Source organism: Taudactylus pleione, unplaced genomic scaffold, assembly GCF_031769625.1.
Source record: "Taudactylus pleione unplaced genomic scaffold, aTauple2 ptg000391l, whole genome shotgun sequence".
NCBI lineage: Eukaryota > Metazoa > Chordata > Amphibia > Anura > Myobatrachidae > Taudactylus > Taudactylus pleione.
Genome location: NW_028284792.1, coordinates 13,476,474 through 13,501,602, shown reverse-complemented (window position 1 = coordinate 13,501,602; position 25,129 = coordinate 13,476,474). Strand labels below are relative to the sequence as shown.

The following is a 25,129-nucleotide window of genomic DNA, read 5'->3' as shown; positions in this document are numbered from 1 at the left end:
CATAGACCCCTTGTTCTTCAAACATTGATGAATGCCCTTAATATGTAACAACCCAATCTTCACACTAGGGTCCCGATTCATAGATGGATGGTATTGCACAGACGAACAGAAGCGGCTGTGCAATACCGTCCAACAAAATGTAAATGCAGCAGGAGGTGTCTATATGAAATAGACACAGCTTTGCTGCAGTTGCGATCCAAGTGCAGCGTTCGTAGATGCTGCCTTGGATCACCATTGCATCCCAATGTTGCGCCATTGGCCAGGCTGCATAAACTGAAGCTTACCTCAGCCTGGCCAGTTAAGTTTAAGAAAGAGACAGAAGACTCTTTGTGGGGCACACTTGTGTCATTTGTCTTTTCTCAGCCTGGCTGGTGCCTGGTCACTTGAGGCCAGGAAATCTGCGTCCACTGATGCAGACCCTGGTCTTATCCCTCCCAGAATATGGGGGTGGACCTCCCCCGTTTCCGGTAACGGTGGTCAGCCACGCCCCCACTCTGTCCCTTAAACGCCGTAGCATGTTGCAGCTAGGGGGGACTGTGAGCGAGATTGCAGGACCCGTTCTGCACATGTGCAGAATGAATCCTGTGCCTGCACAGACCCTTAAACCTCAGAGATGTGCACTAACCATCTGGTTAGCGTACATCTCTGGATCAGGCCCTACGTCTTCATCCTGAACAATTCAACATTGGACCTACCGCAGTATCCAATTCCTGAGAGAAATTGCTCCCATTATGTTTTTTCAATGAATTCTTTGAACTTTCCCTAACTCCAGCTTCTGCCAATTAGGCAACTCTATACCACAGTACACAGAGTGGGAACACTCAGACCCAGACCTCCCTTCTGGAATCACTGTGCTATAGCATAGTATCTCATCTCCGTTCCTAGATCAACTTCTTATCGCAAACAACCAACCACCGAAAGAGCCCAATGAGGTAATATGGGAGGAGGATCTGAGGGAGATCCTAGATCTGAAAGATTAGGATTTATTCAGCTAAAAGCTTCATATGTACAAGCATCAGCAAATAAAATGCACATAAAGTATTCTGTAGATGGTACATGGTTCCCAAATGGATAAGTGAGATTTTTCCAAGCTCCTCTTATTAATGCTGGAGATCATGGTGGCACAGAAAATACCCTAATCCACATCTGGTGAAGCTGCCGTAATGTAGCTTACCCGTGGAGGAATATACATCAGCCCATCTTGGATATAGGGAACATGCGACTACCTGACTCTTTGTAATGCTCTTTGCTTCACTATCCTATTCCACGTGTGCTAAAGCATACACAAAAAATTATCTTGCGTATATGAATTTTACGCAATGGTGAAGCATTGGAAACGGAGCAATCCTGCCTGTCAATCATCAGTAAGGTATGGTTAGTGTATAAATTGGAGTATATGACTAGAATACTTATGACTGCTTGGCTCCATGGATGTCCCACTTTGAGGCCTCCTTTACCTCCCAATGCACATAGGCCATTCAGCAATCTAATAATATATTAACTTGCCAAACAACTGCAGGACCGCTCAAAATCTCTAACCAAAAATCTCCCTCCTTTCCCTATGAAATTACTAACAACTGGAATAACACTTATAGAACACATCAAACAGAATTCCAGAACCCTATGTCCCAAAATAAAATGTATGTCATTTTCCAGTATGGACATATTGAAACAATCTAGAAAATACATTAAGTGGTACAGTGATTTATAAACAGTTCCACATTGATTTACCAGGCACAGGACGTGTATTATTAGCTGGTTATTTTGTGCAATACACGGCATCTTCTAGAATAACAGTGCTTTGTATGTGTTGGATTATAATGACTGCATTTTAACAAGGATACCTGGATAACATTCCAGTTGGCCAAAAAAAATTGCTATGAAAAAGAATCACTTTCTTCAGACTTGTACACACTCCTCAGCAGATAAACAAAAGAAAAAAGTGACATAAAGTATCAAAAATGGCAAAACATTATAAAGTAACAATTTACAGGGTGAATGCTATTATAAATGTAGGAGAAAACTTTTCTATGCACCTAGAGGAACAATTTGAAGGCACAGAGTCTGATTACTATGGATTTAAGATGGATAGTCCCTCCAGGAGGATAATCAATTGTTTTAAAATATTACAAGGGGATAGGTTTTAGAATGTATATTGCACTAGACCACATGTTCTCAAACTCTGTCCTCAAAACCCTAAATGGTGCATGTTTTCCAGGTCTCCTCACAGAATCACAAGTTAAATAATTAGCTCTACCTGTGTTGCTGGGAGACCTGGAAAACGTGAACTGTGTGGGGTCCTGAGGACCGAGTTTGAGAACCACTGCACTAGACCCTCAGGCCATCACAATGCTGCTAAGATTACATGGACTCCTCCTTTTTCTCTGTGGCTTTATCTTAAGGGTGTTGACATTTCTGATGTAAAGTCACCCACTTTTTATGAGCAATATGAAACAAAACCGAGCAATATGAAACAAAACATAGACTCCTTGCCATTTGACATTCTAGTAGGTTGTTTTTGACTTAATTGTATTGTATGGACCCAAAAAGCATGCCAATCCATCAATTATCATGCAAGATTGATGGTAAACGCAGTAGGACAACACGTTCATCATCCGCCCTACATTTATCGTCTCCCTTCAAATCTGGTCCAGTTATTTTAACTGCACTACATACCATACATATGTACATGTATGGACTAATCTGAAAGATATTGAGATTGAGCCTTTGATTATGACCTATAGCCAATTTAATTGGTGCAAGGTTCTAAGCAGAAAAAACATTGATTTATCAATACTTTTGTAATGGAATTCACGTGTTATTTATACTACATATATTTATTTTGAATGTGAATGTGTGTCTCCTTTTTTTTTTTTTTTAAATATAAAACTAGTGGAATATTTGTATAATACATTGTCATCTAAAGGTCATATATATATATATATATATATATATATATATATTTATATTTCATATAAAGGCAAATCCAGAATTTAAATCCTGTGGCAGAAAATCAGCATTTTTGACATATCAATGTTCCTTGCATTTCCCCTAAATTGTGTATGTAATGTATGCCACTTATACCCCTTTTACAACAGAGCTAAAACCTGGGTTATTGCAGGGTTAACCCTGGTGGCTCCCTGGTGTAAAAGGGGACAGGGTTGGATTCCCGGCGATCCAACCCAGGTAACTTGCAGGGTTTTACATGGGAGCAACCCGTGAAACCCTGCAGTGTAAACTGGTACCCCCCGGTCATTCGACCCGGCTCCAGCATGGGGAAATCTGGGTTTCTCAGTGCTTGGAGATGATGTTATCTCCCAGCGCAGGGACAAGTGTGCCACTCCACCCATGTGCAGTATGAACGGCACCAATCAGGGAATAATCCTGATCGGCGCCGCAGTAGAAATAAGGTCTGTCCTGGGATTGACCCGTTTTGGAGCTATGGGCCTGATTCAGAGCCGGACGCAATTAGCGCTCGCTCGTCCAGAAAATAGGGGTGGCTATTCAAATGAACCGTTCGCTGTTTGCGGTCTGTTGACGCCTCTAGGTCTGAACGAGCGAACAAAACTTGCGGTCGTTTTTTGGGAAACTACGCCCCCTGGCCGCTCGCATCCTACGTCATGTCCGCTATTTATTAGATTAATCGAGTACATCGAACAGGGTATGAACTGCTCACTATTCTTGTGGTCGGTTTTTGCTACCACAATTTTGCGAGCAGTTCTGGCTATAAAATGACCCAGTGACGTGGTCAATGACGCTGCTGTTTTAATTATGCACACCCATAAAACGCCCGTTTTGACCTTTAAGCACGCCTGCGTTCTGATTTCCACTCCCCGTTTTCAAGCACCTTCCCCTGTTACCACCCACATACGCCTCATTCTGTCACTCAAATTATCAGGCATTCACTATTTTGCAAGCACATGAATTTTGGCCGCACTGTCTGGTTCGCGCATGCGTATAACGTTCCGTACGCATGCGCAGTTGGGCAAACATCGCTCGGAGCGAACGAACTGCCGCTTACGAGTGGCTCTGAATCAGGCCCTATGTTCCAAATCTCGGGTCAGACCCAGGATTTGGGGGTAAAAGCAGTATTACTGTTTTTGCAAGGTGATCACCTCCCTTTTCAGGTTTCATCTGTGTCCTCATGTTATTGTTTTGTTTGCTTCTTCTGAACTTACTCTATTATTTATTTAATTTCCTTTTTCTCCATAATTGTTGGTCAAGAAGAAATACAGGTTTTATAATACAATGGACTCTAGGCAAAGTTTTGTTTAATAAACATTAAGGGCCTAATCCAAGTAGACGCAAAAAATGTCACATGCAAAAACTTTGCGCACTGTTCATGTGAAAGTGTCACTTTTCGCGTCTATTGCGTCTGCTGTTAGCGCAATCCTACTGTAAAAGACGTGATGTGGCATTTGCCTGAAAAAATACCTTGGCGTTAGCGGTGATAAGTACAGCTGAAAATGGGATAATTTGCCTGTACCCCCAAAAAAGGTAAACTTAGATGGGGTAACATTATAGAAGTCTGTTAGGGGCCATAATCAAAGGGTTTGGGGTTCTCAAATTGTGTCAAATAGCTGTTATATGCATTTTTGTCTAAGAGTGAAAAAATGTTAGTAATATTTATTTGGAAAAAATAAATGCTGTAGTTAAATTGGGGGTACATTAAAATGGGTGTAAGTGGTTTTCGTGTTCTAAAAGTGCATTTTTTGTTACAATTTTTTAAAAATACACCTGTTACATGCACCTGCAATCCTAAAAATGCCTGCCCCATCTATACAGCCCCCCAAAATACCAATCCCACTACTTTAAACCCATTTCCCAAAACTTTACTTTTTAACCCCAAAAATGACTTCTCGTTATTGGCCTAATTAAGCTAATTAAAAAATAATTTTTGCCTAATTAGTCCTTAGGGGGGTGTCCAAGGGGTTCTGAACCAAGTCCCAACATTTTTTTGCCATAAATAGGGGTTTTGCACAACTTTTTACCTGCTCTGAGATGGTGAAATCTTTTTGCCGCTTTTGACTATGAAGAATTCGCACATGCGAAAAGGCACGCCTATTAGCATATCTCGCAACGCATATTTGGCAAATAGTTTGCACAAGTGTAAACTTTTCACACAACCATGGCTAATTGCAGTTAACTGGATATGGCCATTTTAGATAACAGACAATCAGTGGTCTTTTTCACAGGATATATTATTTTTTTCTTTGCAGCAGCATGATGCAGAGGTAAAACAGGTATCAGACACCCTCAAAGAGAAGATTAAAGAAAACAAGAGGATGAAGTCCTCATTTGATACCCTAAAGGATTTGAATGACACCTTAAAAAAACAGGCAAGACACAACCATCTGCCGTAAATACTTTGTGTTTTATACAGTATGTGAACGGTTTCATGGGTAGTTCAGAATAAAAATACATGTTGATAAAATGAAAACCTAATCTTAACAAATTTCGTACTTGGCTACTCTCCCAGAAGGTGCGGGAGACTCACGATTTTTCTGGTAGTCCCCCGGACCTCCCAAAGAGTGGGCAGATTGTGTGTGTGTGTGTGTGTGTGTGTGTGTGTGTATAATATATTTACTGACAGAGGCTCTGCACTCGCCATAATAAAGTCTGGAGATTGCTATTTTGATGAAAATATTTAAGCTTGCAGCCCGCCATAAAGGGACCCCAATTTTCTAAGACCCCAAAGTCCTAATGTATCACTCAGCAATTGGCATGTTTATAATTCTATCACATCAGAATTAAACTAAAGATATGGTTCCTGGTTTAAAGTTCACCTGCACACATGCCTTTTAAAGGTGAGATGTCCACCAAGCATATCAGTTATTAAACACCTAGGAGGACACCTGATACAAGTTGGTTGAAATGAGCTAACACTGGTGTGCATGAGAAGATGTGATCACAAAAAGATTAATTTAAAAAAATGTTTCTACTTCAGGGTCCATAGGGGGTCCACAGGGTTGACCTTGGGGTATAGGTTGGGAACCAAATCCGGGCACCACGCAGTTAAAGCTTTTAGCTCCCAGGATGCACTTGGGTCCACTCTCCCTATAACCCCGCCCCCCAGCCAGAGGCACCTCAGTTTAAGTTGGTGCCCGGCCGGAGTCGGGTCACCGTTACTGCAGGGGGGCTGCTTAGCAGCCCCTAAGCTTAAAAGAGTTTTATTTTATTATTTTTTTTTTTACTACTCTTCAGAGCGGCAGCATCAGACTGTCCAATGGACGTCTGAGCTGCCGCCCCTACACCCCGCTGGCGCTGCGACGCCAGTACAGATCTGGGGATCGCAGCGGGACCCCAGAGTCTGTACTAGCCGGGCTCTGGAGGAATCCCTGGGCTGCTGCCGGATCGACGGGGACAGGTAAGTCGCGTGGTCACCGCTTGCGGTGACCCGCGTGTACATGCAGCCTTATGCCTCCGGTCTCTGGGGACAGACCGGAGGCGCTAGCGGTGGCGGCGGGCTCCCCCTCCATGGAGGCATACCCCGCGTGTCCACAGCCCACCAGGGATTATAGCGGCAGCGGGAGCCGGCATCCCGGGGGGTTAATTGCTAGCCAGGGGAGGAAGCCTTCCCTGTCTAGCGGCTCCTCCCCTCAGCTCAGCGCGCCTTTCAATAATACAGTCTGGCGTCGCTGAGCTGCTTCCTCCGCGGGCCACGCTTCTTCTGAGGTCTCCAGCGGCCATTTTCTCTCTGTGGTGCTGCAGAACTCCTAGGATGTCAGTGAGCCCAGTCCCCCTGCGTACCTGGCCATTTTGGGTGAGTGTACACAGCGCTATAGCCTTCCCAGACACTGAATCTGGGCAGTTGAATGTAGCGACATTGTGCAGTATATTATATGTCATGCTTATGTATGTATATATATTTTTCTGCATTGTATGTGACTTATGCTAGTGCTGACTGTCTGCTTTTTCTCTCACCTGTCAGTGTATATCTATCCCTTTTCTTTATCTGCCCTAATACAGGTGTACCTGGGGTGGTTCTGAGACCTCACATATATATATTTGTTAATATCTGTGAGGTTTGTCACATACTGTTGCGTGCTGCACGTTGCCATATTTTAGATGGAACTGTGAGTTGCGTACGCTGATAATGGGTTCCTGCAGCTAATCTTAGCGTCAGTCAGGACCGGTATGGCGCTGCTTAATATTTCCGTCAAGATAGTCAGATATATCTGACCAGGAGATTGCACACGATACTGCACCCATTATTGCTATCCTGCAAGTCATAGCCTGCAGGAATTAGTGCGGAGGATTTTAACTCAGAAAGGTTTACGTATGCGGCACCATCTGGTGCCGGGCCCCTTGCACGACCCCCTTAAAGGGCGTTGTTTCTCAGGATCCTCTCCTTTGAGGATCGCCGGGCGGGCCCCATTGTCGTCACTCGCTTGGAGTTACTTCACCATACTGCCCTTTTGAACTCGGGGTATCTCGCAATTTCTTGCAATTTACCCCTGTGTCACAGACTATCGCTCCCTGCCGGGGTTTTTCACAGTACATGAATTACCTCCGATACCACATCGGTCTGTCATTCCCCTTGCAGGGATTACCACAACGGCCACCCTGGTGGATGTCGTTTTATACGAAATACTAATTGGCGTGATATACGCCCTGTGGTTACTGACCAGTGGCTCTGCCGTGAACTGGATGGTATATTCGGCTCTTTCCCTCTCACATGGGGGGGAGCCGATCTCAAGTATTATTATCCCTGCTTTGGGGCTGGTAGCCAGGCTCATTCTGGATATAGAGAATGTCGATCCTGCACCAGTATCATACATCTCCCGTTTTCTGCCCAGCGGGTGGATCTCATAGCGGGAGTCTGGCTGTCCCCAGATACGAGGAGTCACAAAGGCCTCCTGTTTCCCATTCCCTGAGGGTCCTCACAAGTAATGGAAATCCCCTTCTGGGATGGATTTGTATGTTAATCATCGGGTTACAGGCATTAATACGCCTCCCATCCCGGCCTGGACGAATTTTACGGATCCGTAGGTGGTAACTTTGCCTGAAATCAATGTACTCGTTTTCAGGGCCTGTTGCCCGTCCTACCATGGCCATCGAATGGTGATGCTTTTGTGACGTTTTTCCCCTCCAACACGTCTGAGGTTCAAATATCTTTTTGCCGCTCACAAAATATGCAGTGGTCATATGTGGGATTACCTCATGGGATGCCGGTCTTCTAACTTTCAGGGTTTCGGCGGCGTCTGTATCCGCCGCAGTACCCTATGGTTGCGTTATGGGAAAGCAGAGGTGCACACTCCTTCCAGGGGGAAGTTCTTGTTTGGTCCTGACCTTGACAAGATCGTTGCATCATTGGCAGTATCACTAATGGGGAGATACCGTCTTTAGCTACTCCCACTACATTCGGACTAACTCTGTTAAGTCTTTTTGTCCTCAGGGTCAGCCTAAAGGCCTGTTTTTTCCTAGGCTGTCGGCCTCCACGGGGGCCACCATATCCAGTACCGAGCAGTCCTGGACTTCCGGACGACCCTGTTTCTACACCTGAGGATATACCCTCAGCCTGACGGGACAGGTCTACATCTGGGGAATTTCCAGAGTGAGGTACTGATTCTCAACGGCCTCTCATTGCTCATGCAGCCTCCTCACAGGCATTGTTACACGGGCCCTTCTTCAGAACTGATCAGGGCCTTACAATCCCAGAAAGCTATACAGTCTTTGTGGTAAGCAGAGCTATTTCGGCCAACCTCACTATCTCAGTGAGGGACTGGTTGTTCTACTTTCTTTTTGGGGCGGTGACCGACTGGTCCTCCTTTGCCTATACTCTGTCTCAAATCCCTGAATCAGATTCCAACGGTGCCTTGACTCAGGTGGAATCGTCCATGCTCCATCATCCGATGTTTGGAACCTGGGGATTTTATGGTATATCCGAGTATTCAGGATACGTACCTACGGGTACATACAGAGCCCTCTCATCAGCATGGGTTCAGGTTTGCTGTGCCACAGCAACACTTGTAAGTTTCGGGCTCTGCCTTTTGGGGCTGTCCTCAACTCCACCGGGGTTTACCAGCTTTATGGATTTTCTGACAGTTCACCTGTTCAGTGTATCCGAATGCTCCTTTCTCTGGACGGTCTCCTACTTTTAGCAGGATCACCAAGGTACTTTACCGCCAGGTCAGGATAACCGGGGCTTCTTCTCGTCACAGAAAAGTCCTCCCTGCATCCCTCACAGGGTTTTCTTCATCTGGGAGCACTGCTGGATTCTCAGAATCTGAGAATTTTTCTGGCGTAAGACAAGATCTCCACTCTTCAACTTCGAGTGTGCGGATATCTACGCAGTCGACATATGTCATTACTCTTTGTGATGCGCGGTCTACCAGAGTGTCTACCTTTTGGTAGGGTGGAATGTGCTCAGTTCCATTCCAGGCCTTGCCATAATTGACTCCCCTCCAGATGGATCGAGTTTTTTCCATCGGATCGCTGTTCGAACGATGATACTTTCTACGGAGGCGAGTTGGTCTCTGTCCGGGTGGCTATGGCCATCTCGTCCAGGGTGTTCTTTGCTAAAGACAGTGTCTGGTCCGCATTCATTTCGGGGCAGTTGGACGTCTGTCGCTTCTGCCCTGCCACTTACCTTGTTGATACTTTAAGCTGTCTTGGACTTTCACTCTGGCCTAACCCATTTGTCACGGTAAACCTGAATAGGTTCAGTCCGACAGTGTCACAACAGTGGCTTCCATCTAGGCAACACTGGTAGTTGGGTGGCAATGTTAGGAATGTCACCCATGCTGACATAGTCCAAGGGTCTTCTCCTGGCCAACTCTGCGGTGTTTATTCCCGGAGCTCTCCATTGGGAAGCGGGCTTCCTCAGCCGTCACGGCGTGCATCCCGGGGACTAGTCTCTTCTCCAAGAGAGGTTTCAACTCCTGGTGAGCAGAGGGGGCCTCCCTGAGGGGATTGATCCCCATGGCCTTCTGACTCGATCACACATTACCGGTGTTACAGTCCAGCTCTAGGAGTACTGAAGCTACCTTCAGTGACTCTTTGTCAGTGAAGTGGTCCTTCCACTTTGTGTACCTGTGTCCTCCGGTCTCCCTTCTTCCTCGAGGTCTTCGGAAGTTTAATTCGAGACGGAGGGGCTTTCCTTCTGGGGGCTCCAGGTCGTCCCAGACATCACTGGTACTAAGATTTTCGGAGTCTCCTCCTCGATGCTCCGTTCCTACTGCTTCACTATCTGGACCTGTTGTCTCAGGGTCCTTGTTTTTCCCTGGATCTGGATCGCTTGTCTTTAACTGCGCCCCTACTGTGGTCCTCGGGCTTCCCTGGCTCTGTCTTCATTGAGATGTTTAGAGCAGATAGGCCAGACTTTGCTGGGATCTGCCACGGACTGTGGCATACATAATTCTTATGGTATCGTACCTGTCGATACGATCCTCCGGTGTCCAGGATTTCCAGATATTCTGGCATTCCTTCCAGCTGGCTTGGGTTTCACCCTTGGCCTGGCCTTCCTGACAGTGCGGATCTCTACACTGTCGGTATGGTTAAGATATGGAATTGCTCCGCTCTGGTATCCAGTTCATCCTTTGGAGTGTTTTCTGGATTATGTCTCCACTTGTCCTCCCTAGGGACTCCTGGGGAGTTAGTAGTGGTTCTTTGTTCCCTCCGGGGACAGTCAATGGAACCGCTGGTTGTGATAGCCATTACATGGTCTATTGTTTAAGCTCTCTCTCTCTCTCTCTCAGGGTGTTTAAATCAACCAGGAGAGTGTCTGAATGGGGAGCGTTCTCATGTGGCTCCCTCTTCTGGAGGGCATCATGTCAGGGTGTGAGTTGCTCTCGCCCTGTGTTTCTTCTTAAAGTGGTTTTTAGGTTCCATATTATTCTGGAACTTATGGTATGGCCATTCAGTTCCCAGTCCTCTCGGCTGTTGTGGCCTCATGGACTGTGGTCCGGCCTCTTTGGCTTTATGTGATCCGTTCAAGTTCCTTATGGTAAGCGGACTCCTTATTGGTGGTCTGCGGTTTCTGGTTTTAACAGGAAACGATGGCCGGCCTATAATGAAATGTTGACTGGATGGCCTCGTATGTCTTCCTCAGGGGCCTACCCATGGGTGGGCATTTCTGTCGTTGAGGCTTGTTTTTTTCTCGGGCCGTGTAACCCTCGTGGGCGGCTCGTCGTGGCACCTCGGCTGTTTTGCCTTACTAGGTGTCCACGTGGTCTTCTGTCCATACCTTTTTAAGGTTCTAGGCATTGGTTTCCTTTGCCTCTCAGGATGCTTCCTTTTTGGCGACGGATTCTCCTCTCAGCACAGGAGCGTCCCCACCCTTGGTTGAACTGCTTTGGGACATCCCCAAGGTCAACCCTGTGGACCCCCTATGGACCCTGAAGTAGAAAACAAGAGATATGGTAAGAACTTACCTTTGTTATCTCTGTTTCTACGAAGTCCATAGGGTCCACAGGGCGCCCGCCCTGACGCACCTGGCTTCATATGGGCTGTGTTACTGGTCACCGGCTTCCCGTCTCCTTTTCTGTGAGTATGGTTCTAGAGTGTTCCAGTTTTCTCTCTCTTTTTCTCTCCTCCTCCGGCCTTTGGCTACTTACAATCTGAGGTGCCTCTGGCTGGGGGGCGGGGTTATAGGGAGAGTGGACCCAAGTGCATCCTGGGAGCTAAAAGCTTTAACTGCGTGGTGCCCGGATTTGGTTCCCAACCTATACCCCAAGGTCAACCCTGTGGACCCTATGGACTTCGTAGAAACAGAGATAACAAAGGTAAGTTCTTACCATATCTCTTGTTTTTGATCAAATTATGAACTAAGGGCCTGATTCAGTACCAATCACAACTGCGATTACGCACGCAATCGGCCGATTGTTGCATTCTGTGCATGCGTATGCATCACAGTGCACGAGGACTTCACTGCGATCGGACTGTGATCGCACTGTCTAGGCAGACCCATCGCAGAGTGATTGACAAGAAGTACCGTTTGGGGGTGGTCAGCCAAACGCAGGCATGCCAGTGTGTTTTAACACTGTTACAGGGGCGTGCATAACTTAGCCATTGCTATGCCATACGCAGCTTGGGCTTTCACTGCGTGCGATGAGGTTAGCAATTCCTAAGTAAGGTTAGGCCTCGTGCAAGTGTGCGTGATGCTCCGGTTGTACTCGATGTTACCGATGGTTTTGCAGACTTGCAAAGTATTATGAATGTGTGTAAGGTAAAGTGGGCTTCTTTCTGTTTGGCTGCAACGGCATTGCGATTGCAATCATTAGCATATTTTCGCAGTGAGACTGCGTGCGTCACCGCATCTGCGATCGCAATAGCGATGCATAATGAATCGGGCCCTAAATACCAATGCTTTTATTATGTGAGTGCAGAGCCTCTGTGATTTTTACTTAAACAAAATGGTCACATACCACATGCATCCCAGATCTAGGAGTGGTGAGTGCAGTGGATCAATACATATATGTTGTGCTTTTTTGATGCCAAACATTTGTTTGCAGCAGGATTTGGACCTGAATCTAAGCTGACCATACACTATCCAACTAACATGTCTTACTAGGTAAACAATCATGCAGTGTTCTTCCTACACTACTCAACTTTGGCATCAGACCAGCCAACTGAACAACTTCTCTGTCCCACTGAACAATTTCCTGATGTCACAGAAGACCCCCACAGATCTTTATTTCTTTTAATTGTTTTATTTATTTTATTAACAGACCAGTAGGTGGGTACTGTCCGCATACGTCTGAGCTGAAAATCGTTTAGTTAAGAGAGCGCTTCTAACTTTCCCCCTGCACAGGACAGATAATCAGCTGGTTGTGTTGGGTAACTGAAACTAGTTAGGTTTAATCAACATGTTGGAACAACTGTTTTCATCTGTTTGTCAGCAACTAGACGATTATCTTTGCTACCACACATTACACGATTATCATTCCCTTATACCCCTTTCAGACATACGACCCGGGAAATTTCCTGCTCAGACCCGCAAATTTCTCCTGTGCAAATTCCCGGGTATTTGGTCGAGACCCCCCCCTTTCACACTACAGTGTCTACCCGGGAAATTCCCAGGTAGACCCCTTTCAGACATAAGCCAGGTTTTTTCAGTTTTAAATATTACCTGCCTCTCCTCTGCTCTTCCTAACCTATCCCCTCTCCGGCTGCCGCTGATGATGTCATCATCATGCAGCAGGCAGCCGTCCAATCCAAATGCAGCCACTATTAAAATAGTTAATAAAATAAATAATTGCCCCTGCCCTGGTAGTCCAGCACGCTGTGGCTGCGACCCACCGGCAGTCTCCAGCGCCGGTGTGTGTCCCCGGCGTCCGGCTGGGGTTCTCTGTGCCTGAGGACCAAGCCATGGTCGCTGACTCGGTTGTCAGCGCCACAGCCACCGGCGCGGGGGATGGTGAGCAGCAGCACAGAGCGTCCTATAGTACGCTCTGCGCTGCCAATCTAAAAGCTGCTTGGTGCTACCCGGGAGTAGTAAATTCCAGGGTAGCACCATTCAGACAGAAGCAGGGTAATTTCCCAGGACATAAGTCCCAGGAAAAACCCTGGTCGATTGAAGGGGCGGCTACCCGGGAACGTGTTCCCAGTTAGGTACCTTTCAGACAGACTTGGCTACCCGGGAATTTGGCTGAGGCAGGCCAAATTCCCGGGATTCTCGAGATGCCTGAAAGGGGTATTAATTGGGTAATGTGCGGCCAACTTAAGTTTTTAGAGTATTTCACCGAAAGAGTGTGTAAACTGTAGTTTTAATATCACTTATTTTATATACACAATTATGTATGTAGGGTTCATACATAAATTTCTTTCCCCCCACACATTATTCAATTTGTTCACATTTTTAGTTTCAGCTGGGCAACACATTACCTTGAAAACTTAACAAATCCAACCCTACATATTGCACTAAAACAGAACTAAACCTTTGTAACATGCACACAGCCAAACACTGCTGCGGGAATGTTGTTAATATGCATTTGCTGTGCTCTTAGTGCAGATTTTATCTGGCAGCCAGTGAAAGCCACTAACAGTCTATTAACTCTTTTATTTAGAGTTTTCCATAGTAGTATATTAAAATAAAACATTTTTTTATTATTATTTTAAAATTGGGGACATAAAATACCACTCTTGTCCGCACCCATAAGCTTACTCTGTTAATTGTGCTTTAAAATGTCTGCATACTTTACTAAGTATATTTTTTAGTTTTATGGACTACTTTAATGGGTGTGTATGTCGGTCTGCTAAATCCCTTATACATAATTATGTCTTATGTCTCAGTGATGTCAGCAGTTGCTTGTGAATTGTCAAACAAATTGGCTGTTTTCAATCTGTCTGGATTTAGTATGTCTCTTACGCTAGGTACACACTACAAAGACCAGGCCAATCCACTACCGATATATCGTTGGTCGTTCGATTGAATGATATACCTAGTTGTGTGTGCGCCCAGCCTTACTGTTATGTGTGAATGTGCAGTACTTTAGTTGTCAGAGAGGTCACACGTAAGTTAGCATTGCATTGTAAGGTTGCTAGTTTAAGTAATTTTATACCCACTTGTGCCCTCTTCTGGTTTAAATATTGCATTTGTTATTTGTACTTGTTTTATGTAGCTGAATGAAGTAAGTGAGCAAAATAAGAGATTGGAGACGCAAGCTAAGAAAGTTCAGTCCCGTCTAGAAAACTTGCAAGTAAGTTTCACATAGTCCATTATATATACTGTTGCTGCTGGAGCCAACATGTTGTTAATCAGGGCCACATATTTCTTCCAGAGAAAGCAGGCGTTCATTGCAGTACAGAAATGCAAAGACGTTTCCCAGGTTGTACGTTATTCAAAGCCCCAGAGAGCTGAGAAAACATCTGTCAAACCTAAGGTAAAGTGAGCCGAAGTCGGTGCCATTGTCCTGTCATGGTTGGTTAAACAGAAATGAATCCTGCGTCATAGTTAGCTTTGTTTTGTTTGTCAGTTATAATATCAGTATGCCTTGCATTGTAATGATTGGGGATAGGATTTGGAACATCAGTGTATGTATGATGTTGGTGGAGTGTACACCCAAATCTTCCTTTCTGGGTACCTCATTTTCTTATGGGCTTTACCAGCTGAGATTAAGGAGCTCTGGCAATTCAGGTGGGAAATAAGGATGTGTGTTAAAGATCTTTTGGGGCCAAATGTAGAATTAACCTTACTTTTTAGTAATCATTTCATCTGTGTTGTAGTCTGCAGAGTGGAGACTACAACTCTCACAGGGGAGTGTTAGAACTGGTGCTTAGGTAGGCACATTTATATATGTAATAGGCATTTTCAGATATTTGTTGTTTTTTGTTAAAAACGTTTATCTGCAAGTACACAATATGGTGCAAATACTGCACATATACCAAAGCAGATCTGCACCATTTTGCCACTTACGCCTGTTTGCGTCTGTATAAATGAGACGGCACTGTTGTATTGTAGGAGTACAGTAAGGGCATTATCACTCAATTACAACCCAATGCAGACTGGGATAAAGAAGCATATGCGCCTTAGAAAGCCGTATTATTGGCAGTGTGTCAGGGCAGATGCAGACAGTGGATGATAATGAGGAGAGTATCTAGTACTAGCAAATCGCTTGTGTTTGCGAATTCTTCACTGTTGCTGATTGATTATTTCTTTAATGCCTGGGCATATATTCTGTTTGTTACAGTCTAAGCAAAACCTTTTTTGTACACAAGACGAGGAGTTGTTTCTGCTTATTAAAGAAGTTTTATTGATGTCTAATATTGAATACATTTGTTATAAATCAAATACATTATGAAAAACATGGGAGCAAGTAGGACGTAAGTGTGAAGGTATATGCGCAGTCAAGGTGCATATCTATTGTTGCCAATTCACATGTTTCTTAAGATAGTTGCTGCTTTGAAAATGTTTTTTTTTTATGAAAGTAAATTGCTTCAGAGATTTGGGCCACATTTGTAGACCCTCTGCATCAGCCTTCCTTATAAGTCTGTTGGACCTCTGGGAACCTGCCCCCCTCCCTACCCTATATGACATGCATAGCCATAGATGGTGGCAACACAAATATTGTGGGACGTATGCACTCACAGAGCTGGCACTTATGCTTTTACTAAATATCCAAATTGTGAAACCTTCTAAAGCATTTTTTGGTATTACTGGTGTCATGTCCAATCAGACAGTGTAATGAGAAGTTTGGAGATGTCCATTATGAACAGCACAAACAGGTTTTGGCAGCATTTTACATCAAAATAGAAGTATTATCAGGCAAGCTCAAAATTTCTCTCTCCCATGTGTGCAAACGTTACATACATCTGTGTATTTGCCTAATTTACTCTTTTGATGTACAAAGAACACATATGCAAATGATAACGTGTTGGCTTTTCCGCAGGTTGCTAATAATATGCAAGTATACAAACTCTTAACTGTGCTTATGGACTTGTTCTCTGCATCGGAAGAAAATGAAAGCCAAGATCAATCATTGTATGTAGATAAATTGCCCACAAACTATGTTCAGGAAAGGTATGCCAAGGTATGTGTATTACAACATTTTTATGGAGTTTATGTAGAACTGCAGGTTTCAACAAAGCTCTAGCTGTCACATACCCTCTCCAAAGCTTGCAAATTCCCCTGAACATTTAGAAGTTTCACTGTTATCCAGTTATTTATATATGTATGCCAATGTGTCCCATATATTATGAGCCACAGTAAATTCTAGAAACATATAAAGAAACAAGTTAATGTAGGGCATAAAGTGGTTTGAATGACCTGTTTTCATATTTGCAGTAGTTGGCTATGTTATTTTATTTTATACAGAATGATTTTTTTTTATTAACATTTATATAGCACAGATGCTTTACAGAGAGTACTGTATTTGGTCATTGACATTAGTCCCTGCTCTAATAGAGCTACAGTCTATATTCCTAACCACATGTACACAAACACACACATATACACTATAGTTATTTCTTTTTTGTTGGAAGTGAATTGTATGTTTTTGGATTGTGGGTGGAAGCTCACACAAACATGGTGAGAACATACAAACTCTGCTCACAGAGCCTTGGTCAGAACTGAAACCAAGACTTCAGGGCTGTGAGGCAGCAAGCTAACCATTGCGCCACTGTGCTGGTTTTATTTATTTTCTAATAAAAGTTGTATTAATAACCTATAAGAAAACCATAATAAAGTTAATTAGATTGTCCTTCACATAAGTATCCTTGCACATACATTGTCAAATGTTAGACCCCTGATGTTTGCAATGCTTAAGGAATTATTATCCTCTGGCAAAGAAAACTAATTTAAGGAAAATTACCAATATATAGGTAGAGGCTGGAATAGTGCTTAAAGTACACTTGAGTGCATGATTCAAAAAATGTTCACAACTTGTAAGTCAGATTAAAAACTTCTTGACTGCAAATTTTGTATGCGATGCAGGCATACTATAATAGAGCAGCACAGCAGTAATAAATTCCAATCACCTGTATTGGGAATGTGTATTTAGACAAAAAAAAGTTCCAAAGTCTATTACGGGGCCTAAGTCCCTCCAAGGATGTCACTGTCCATTTAATTATACTGTCCGCAGAATTAATATAATTGTTTCATATGTATCAGTAAAAGTAGCTGGTGATAACGCGGTGTTCTAGATTACTTACAAACCTTACTTGTTATAAAGGATAATGAAATAATACACACAAATACAGATTCTAAAATAAATGACAATGCTTTTACTTAAAGACAGCATAATACTACATGTATTTTGCCAGTGCAGAGTTACAGCAAAAGACATAGATTATATTATCAGCAGTAGGGAATACTAAATTTGTGACACCCAGTGCAGCATCAGTCAGCCAATTTCATACATACGTACGGCAACGGCACCAGCACCCTCGGTGTGTGCTCTCTCCTCCTTCCTCCCGAGTGCTCCCCCCTCCCTCTCTCTCTCGGGAGTTTCATACTATTCTTCTGTCTATTTCTCCAGCTAATCCAATGGGGAATATTAATTTATTTAATATTCGTACATACTAGTCCTTAATTGGTTATGTGTCTCTTAACCATAATATTGATACTATTCGGTTTTATCTTTCTGTTCCCATATCATAATTGCTCATCTAGCCTTCACCTCTGGCTATTGCAGACAAAGGCTATCTCAGTTAGATCATTTGTTTATAATTACTGAGACTTGCTGTCCACTAGTCTGCTCACGTTAAAACTGACACACTTTAAACCAATAATTCCTATTGCTAAAACAAAATGGCTAACATACCTTTAACTAAAATATTAAACAAGATGGCTGCTGCATCAGACACGCACTTATTTACTTTAGAGGGAAAGGGTAGGCCTCATCCTCTCTAGGCTGAAGCCATTCGACAAATACGGTCTTCTGCAACTCACAAAACTATAAAAACATTTCTATACACTCTTAATTGCAATAAAAATAATAGTGAAATACATAAGCATACATATATTCGTGAATTGCTGAAGGCATGTGTACAATACACATAATGCTGTGATATCACTGGAAACTTGTCCCAATAGTATTATCATCATCTGTGAAATATGCAGGAAATAAGGGAAAAGCGTTGGTATTGCCCCTTTTATGAAGTGTAAAAGTGAGCCAGTATGAATAAGGGGTGCCCAATATAGAGTATATGATCGATATTAGAGTGCTCCCGGTGGAATGGGTATGTGGCTTACCATCCTGCCTGTGATCACAGAAGAGCTGTTGCATGAAAAGGCACCGTGCGAGTGCTATGCTCCCACTCCGCCAGAGGTGGTCACGCCATGATCTTTTTGTTGTCTAAATACACGCTCCCTGGAGGGAATCGGTATGAAATACCGCCGCCTGCATGGTTCGATTCCCGGCAGCGCCTGGCCGACAAAAGCAGAGTTCCCGGCAGTGGAAGCCCGACAGCGCTGGAAATCCTGATCGTCGCTAAGGTAAGTATAAACTAACCTAACACCCTAACCCTCCTTAGGGGTGTCTCACTCTAACCTCCCCCCCAAGTGCCTAACCCTAATCCCCCTCTAAGTGCCTAACCCCCCCCCTTCCCCGCTGCCTACACCTAAGTCCCCCGGGGGGGTGCCTAACCCTAAGTCCCCCCCGGGGGTGCCTAACCCTCCCTCCCTCCCCCTAGCCTAACTCTAACCCTCCCGGGGGGGTGCCTAACACCCCCCCCCCTCCCCACGGCTGTCTGCTCGCGGCACCCGGCATCCCTTCGATCGGGATGCCGGGCGCCTGTCTCCCAGCGTTGGGGAAATGACAGGCGTCTAGATATTTCACCCTCGCCGGGATGACAGTCGGGAAGCCGGCTGTCAGTATTAAGGCAGCCGGTTTCCAGATTGTATACCCCCTGGAGGGGTGATAGATTGGAATGTATTTCTGCAGTGCTGGCCTATTAGGTTATTATAATTTGTTACTGCACATATGATTTGTGTTATTACATTTTAATAAATAATTGAATTAGATACTGATTTCCCTATTTCTTGAACATGATTATGAGGCTGCCAGCAACAGATATGTAGAGAAAAAAATAATACTTTATTTATATTACAGATTGGAGGTATGCTATATTTTGTCGACATTGAGAATGTTGACATGGTTGTAATGTCCACATGCCTGGCATGTCAACATTGACCACTTTAACATTCATCATGTGGACACTGATAAAGTGTGGACATGAAACAAAATATCGCTGGTGGTCTAGCAGTGGCTTACCAGGTATGACTGGTCTGACGGATCCTGTTGTGTCTTCCGGGTCATGTGATGACTTCTGGTGCTTTCATAGGTATCGCTAATCCCTAACCCTAACCTCCCTTACCGCAGTCTAACCCTAAATCCTCCCCCAAGTGCATAACTCGAACCTCCCGTAGCCTAACCCTAGCTCTTCCCCTCCGGTCCGTGCATAATGTATTCATTTCACATGTCGGCATTCTGAAAATGTCGACATTCTGAACTTGTCGACATGTCAATATTGTGCACAACATCATTGTTGACATTGTGATGTCGAGATTATGACTACATTATGACCACAGATTTGTGTCCATTTTACACACACCACTATTCAACTGGACAATTATGAGTCATGTCCCAAATGTAACAAATATTGTGCTTTCAGGCTTTTTAAGGTAAGCCTGTAACCTCTGTGGGTTTCCAGATGAGTTGCTTGCTGCATAGAAAACTGGTGCTGTCATGCATTGGGAGGAAAGAACATGAGCTGAATGTATATCATTATTAGTACCAAATGTTTTGCTGGTGATCACTCCCAGTTTTCTTAAAAGTAAAACAAATTAAGTAGCATTCTAGTGCCAAATTCAAAAGACTGTGCTGTACAATGTCAGGGGGTGGTGTAATAATGGGGAGTAGAGAGGGTCATACCATGGATTGTCAATAGGAAATCATGGCCATAGTAATCTGAACTGCAACAATAATAATAAACTAATAAAGTTCTTGGAAACAAATGCGAAGCATTCCTTGATAATATATCTCCAATGGAATTCCTAAGGTAAGTATTCACAAGTGAGAGATGAAAAGTGATCTTGTCAAGTAAAATCACATGCTTTACAAATTACATGGTGAGTCCTATAGCCGCATACACAAATAAAGATTTTCTGTCCAGCCATCCAACTAGTTGATTGGTTGGAATGAAAATCTGGTAACGTATGGGAGTAATTGATGATCAGCAATTTGCTCCTAAATGCCAGAAAACAGATGAAAATGGTCGTCAGACAAGTTTGTTAAATGTTTGATCTAAACAATTTGTTCAAACAACAGTTTTTGTCCATTTTCTGGCATTTGGGAGCAAATTGCTGATTGTCATTTGCTTTCATTCCTTACCAGATTTTCATTCCAGCCAATCAACTAGTTGGATGGTTGGACAGAAAATCTTTACGTGTGAATGCAGCTTAACTCTAAGAAGGTTAACTGATAATTTACATCTCTTAAAGAAAAAGTGTTTTTTTTTTTTTGTTTGTTTTTTTTTTTTTTACCTATACTGATAATGCATATTATAGTAGGACTGTCAGTCATACTATAATAGACCTTAATATAAATATTTTTTGTAAGTGACGATATGTAGCAACATGAGTCACAAAAAACCACTTTTTTCCATTCATTCTTTGTTATAAGATTACTAAATTCAACAATATTATTGTGAGAACTGAGAACAGCAATTGGTAGTATGTCTGTCTAAAGCCGCATACACACTACACGATGTGTGTATGCGGCGATATTGTACTCTGCAGGCCCGGCGGGGGTGCCAGCATCGCCCAGTGTATATACACTTAACGATGCCGACCAGCGACGGACGACGGTGGGGGAGAGAGCGAGCCCATGCTGCATTCAGCAGCATGGCATTGCTCACGATAACCCCAGATTGGGCTGCATGTACAGCCGACTGGGGTTATCGTTAACGACCAGCGGGAGAGCGCATCGCTGGTCGCTTTTAGCATAAACAATAGCCGATATTTTGAATGATAATGATATCGTTATCCTGCAATTGTTTAAAATATCAGGTAGTATGTATGCGGCTTTAGAGATATTGGATGGCGTGGTTTTTTGTAAGATCCTATAATACTTTCAGTTATGATATGGAGCTCTGTACAGAAAGCTTTTTGATTGCAACACAGAAGAAAACTTCCACAAATTTTCCCTTCAGTCTTAATGGTAATTAAATTAGCCATAGAAGACTGGATGGATGAATAGATAGATCTCTATATATGTAAAATAAACTCCATGGTTTAGGGGTCTGTCTGTTCGTTCGGGCTAATCTCTTGAACCACTTGACTGATTTTGATGGGGTTTTCACTGTTCTATACAGCATTGGTTGAGGAAGGTTTATGTGTATGGACCATTCATCTGTGACAAAAGGGAGCTGAGCAGTGACGATTTTAGGGAATCAAGTGACAGAAAAAAAAACTTGCACCAAGCTGCTGTATAGGAGCTGGTCAGGGTACTGAAACAGCAAATAATCTGAAACTGAGGCCCTGATTCAGAGCCAGACGCTCTGACAGAGCGCTCGCTCTGAATCAGGGCCGTCCCTCCTAGTTTTTGGAGCGGCCTACTGACCACCCACAGCTATAGCGAGCAGCCAAAATGATGGTCGCGATGGTCAAGACCATCAGGCTTGCGACGAGACCCTTGCGGTAGGGTCTCGCTGCTGCAAGTCCTGGAGTGCTTTGGTCTCTATCAGAGCCAAAAGCACTCCCACTGACATCACTAGTGATGTCAGTGGGGCTGGCCCCAGACGGTAGGCGTTGCCATGGGAACGCCTACCGTCTGGGCAGCCACGCCCCCGGCACGCCCTCCAAAGGGGGCGTGCTGTCAATCACCATCGACAGCACGCCCCCTTTGGTGCGAGACCCATAATGACGGCTTGGCCGTCGTTATTCGGGTCTCACGCGTGCGCACGACGGAGCCGCCTCCGTCGTGCGCATGCGCACTTGGGCAACATCGTCCCGCTTGCGAGCGCTCAGCGCTCGCGAGCGGGTCTGAATCAGGCCCTGAGTCTTGAAATGAAGCAAGTTACAGAAAAAACTATTGTGCTGTGTGAGTGACCGCTGTGGCAGTGTCGAGGGCTGTGCTCTGATTGGCTCTCTGAGACATTGAGAGCCAATCTGAGATAGAAATGTGTTGCATAGCAGCAGCCTAGACGAGAGTGAGTCAGGGATGAGCAGGGCGACTTCTGAGGCAGACAGAGAGTGTGAAACAGCCTCCAGCGAAGCCATGAAGATGTACTGATGCAGACACAGTAGCCAGGAAGGAGCTAGGGGAGGTAAGCTATCAGTAATTAAAAAAGATAACAACCTTTGGAACACCATTGAATGATTTCCATTCAATGGTGGCGGTGCGATGCTTGCCACTATCAAATGGTAAAAACACTACCATCAGAACAAAAACATTAATGGTTAGTAACCATGGGATTCCGATGTCCTTCCCTACATTGAACCTGCAGGCGGACCATTCCTCCACCATGAAGTGCTCCCTCTCCAGCATGATGTTCCCGCTCAGCCACACGCCCATGATGAACAGAAGGCACCTTCCATGAAAGTCAGTGCTGTTCTCAGACAGGGGCACCACGGTGAGGACGCTCAACAGGAAGCCTAGGAAATAGATGGTATATTGTACTAAGAGAACATTGCTCATTGCCATGTTCGGCAGCTGGGGAGGGGTGTGCATGGAGGCTGCGGAAATATGCACAGGTGCCCCAGCCCTGGGAACGTGTTGCTGATAATACTTATGGCAGCTGCAATACAAATCTCTTATTCATGATCCTCTTGCCCTTCGCAGCACATCCCAGTGGCCGGGCCCCAGCACCTGCAGGTTGTGGTGACACTGGTGAGTTGTGCGATGCAGGGGACTGTGGTGACATGGCGTAGGTTATGAGATGCAGGGGGCTGTGGTGAGATTAAATTGTTCCCGTGCAAAGCCGGTTGAGTCTCCCATATCCAAATATTCCGAAATACAGATTTATTTTTTGTGCATGACTGAGATCGGAAAACCTTTTGCTTTTTGATGGTTTCATGTACACAAACTTTGTTTTAGGAACAAAATTATTAAAAATATTGTATAAAAATACCTTCAGGCTTTGTGTATGTGGTGTATATATAACATAAATGAATTTCATGTATGTACACAAACTTTGTTTAAGCCACAATATTATTGATAATACTGTATAAAGTTACCTGCAGGCTGTGTGTATAAGGTGTATATAACACATAAATACATTCTGTGATTAGATTTGGTTCCCATTGCCAAGATATTTCATTATGGTATGCAAATATTCCTAAATACGGAATATTCCGACATGCAAAATACCCCTGGCCAAGCATTTTAGATATGGGAGACTCAACCTGTCTTATGTAACTTGGACAAGCAGCATTCAAAACCAAGTACAAAATGTGGAGAGCACGACACATTAAAAATTTCCAGGTTTACCAAAAAAGCCAGCACATCACTGAGTGTGATAAATGCTAAATTTCTTTATATCAACCAGTCAAATTTAAAACATCTCTGGTATGTATCATATAAAAATATTAAATAGTAATCTAAAATAGTGGTTGCTCAGATCAACTGATTATTCATTCATTAATCATTTCTCGGCTTGACTACCACAACCTTCTCCTTACTGGCCTCCCACATTGTCTTCTTGCCCCCTCCAGTCTGTTCTCAATGCTGCAGCTAGACTTATCTTCCTCTCCTGGCGTTCCACTTCTGCTGCTCCCCTCTGCCAAACCTGCACTGGCTCCCATTCACATACAAGGCCCTCTCTAATTCTACTGCTCCCTACATATCCAACCTCATCTCCTTACACACTCCCTCCTGCTCACTCCGGTCTGCCAATGACTGTTACCTCTCCTTCACCCTGGTTACTTCATCTCATGCGCGTGTCCAAGATTTTGCCCGTGCAGCCCCCCTTCACTGGAATGAGCTTCCTCGCTCGATCAAGCTCTCCCCGACCTTGCAGAGCTTCAAACGTGCGCTGAAAACCCACCTGTTCACCAAACCATACCCTTAAACCACATAACCATGTTACCAGGTCTCTGTCCCTCCCGCCTCAGCCATCTCTACCTTGCTTACTTCCTGCACTCAGGTCCCCCTCTATACACTCATGTCATCTGTCTGTCTCCCCTCTCCCCTAGATTGTAAGCTCCTAGGAGCAGGGTCCTCCTCCCCACTGTCTCACAGCCTTCTTCTCTAGCACTTCTATGACAGCCTTCACCTTCAGAGCTGTACTATGTATGGAGAATTATGTTGCTAATTGTTACTTGTGTTCTGTTTATATTTTGGTTACTGTATTGTAATGTATTGTTATGTGTACCCTTTACTGTATGTACGGCGCTGCGGACCACTTGTGGCGCCCTATAAATAAAATGTAATAATAACTTAATAGTCTTTCACAGGTGCATGAAAGGGAAGCGTTTAATCTAGACAACAAAATAAGAAAAAATGTGCCCCAGCACACTGCAATAGACCAGCAATAAGACCTGAATAATACATGGTAATAGAAATCCAGAGATCTTTGTTGCATTTACAGTATTTGCAAAGATATGTTTAAGCACCGGAGTGTGTCAAGGCGTGTCTACCCGTGTTATTGGTGGTCTATTGCAGTGTGCTGGGGGACATTTTTTTTCTAGTCAAAAATATCAAATAGGCAGGTATAACATGATGTATACATCAAGAAAATGGTACAC

At 44.1% G+C, this 25,129-nt stretch overlaps 1 protein-coding gene across 3 annotated transcripts in view; it reads left to right on the top strand.

The window, feature by feature from the left end:
• Nucleotides 1-25,129, top strand: part of CCDC138 (coiled-coil domain containing 138) — a 79,156-nt gene that overhangs the window by 39,709 nt on the left and 14,318 nt on the right. For all 3 annotated transcript variants that reach the window (XM_088445967.1, XM_088445965.1, XM_088445966.1), the window contains exons 7-10: nt 5,220-5,339; nt 14,565-14,642; nt 14,724-14,825; nt 16,332-16,472. In XM_088445967.1, the coding sequence (XP_088302093.1) occupies nt 5,220-5,339; nt 14,565-14,642; nt 14,724-14,825; nt 16,332-16,472 (441 nt within the window). The remainder of the gene's footprint in view (nt 1-5,219; nt 5,340-14,564; nt 14,643-14,723; nt 14,826-16,331; nt 16,473-25,129) is intronic.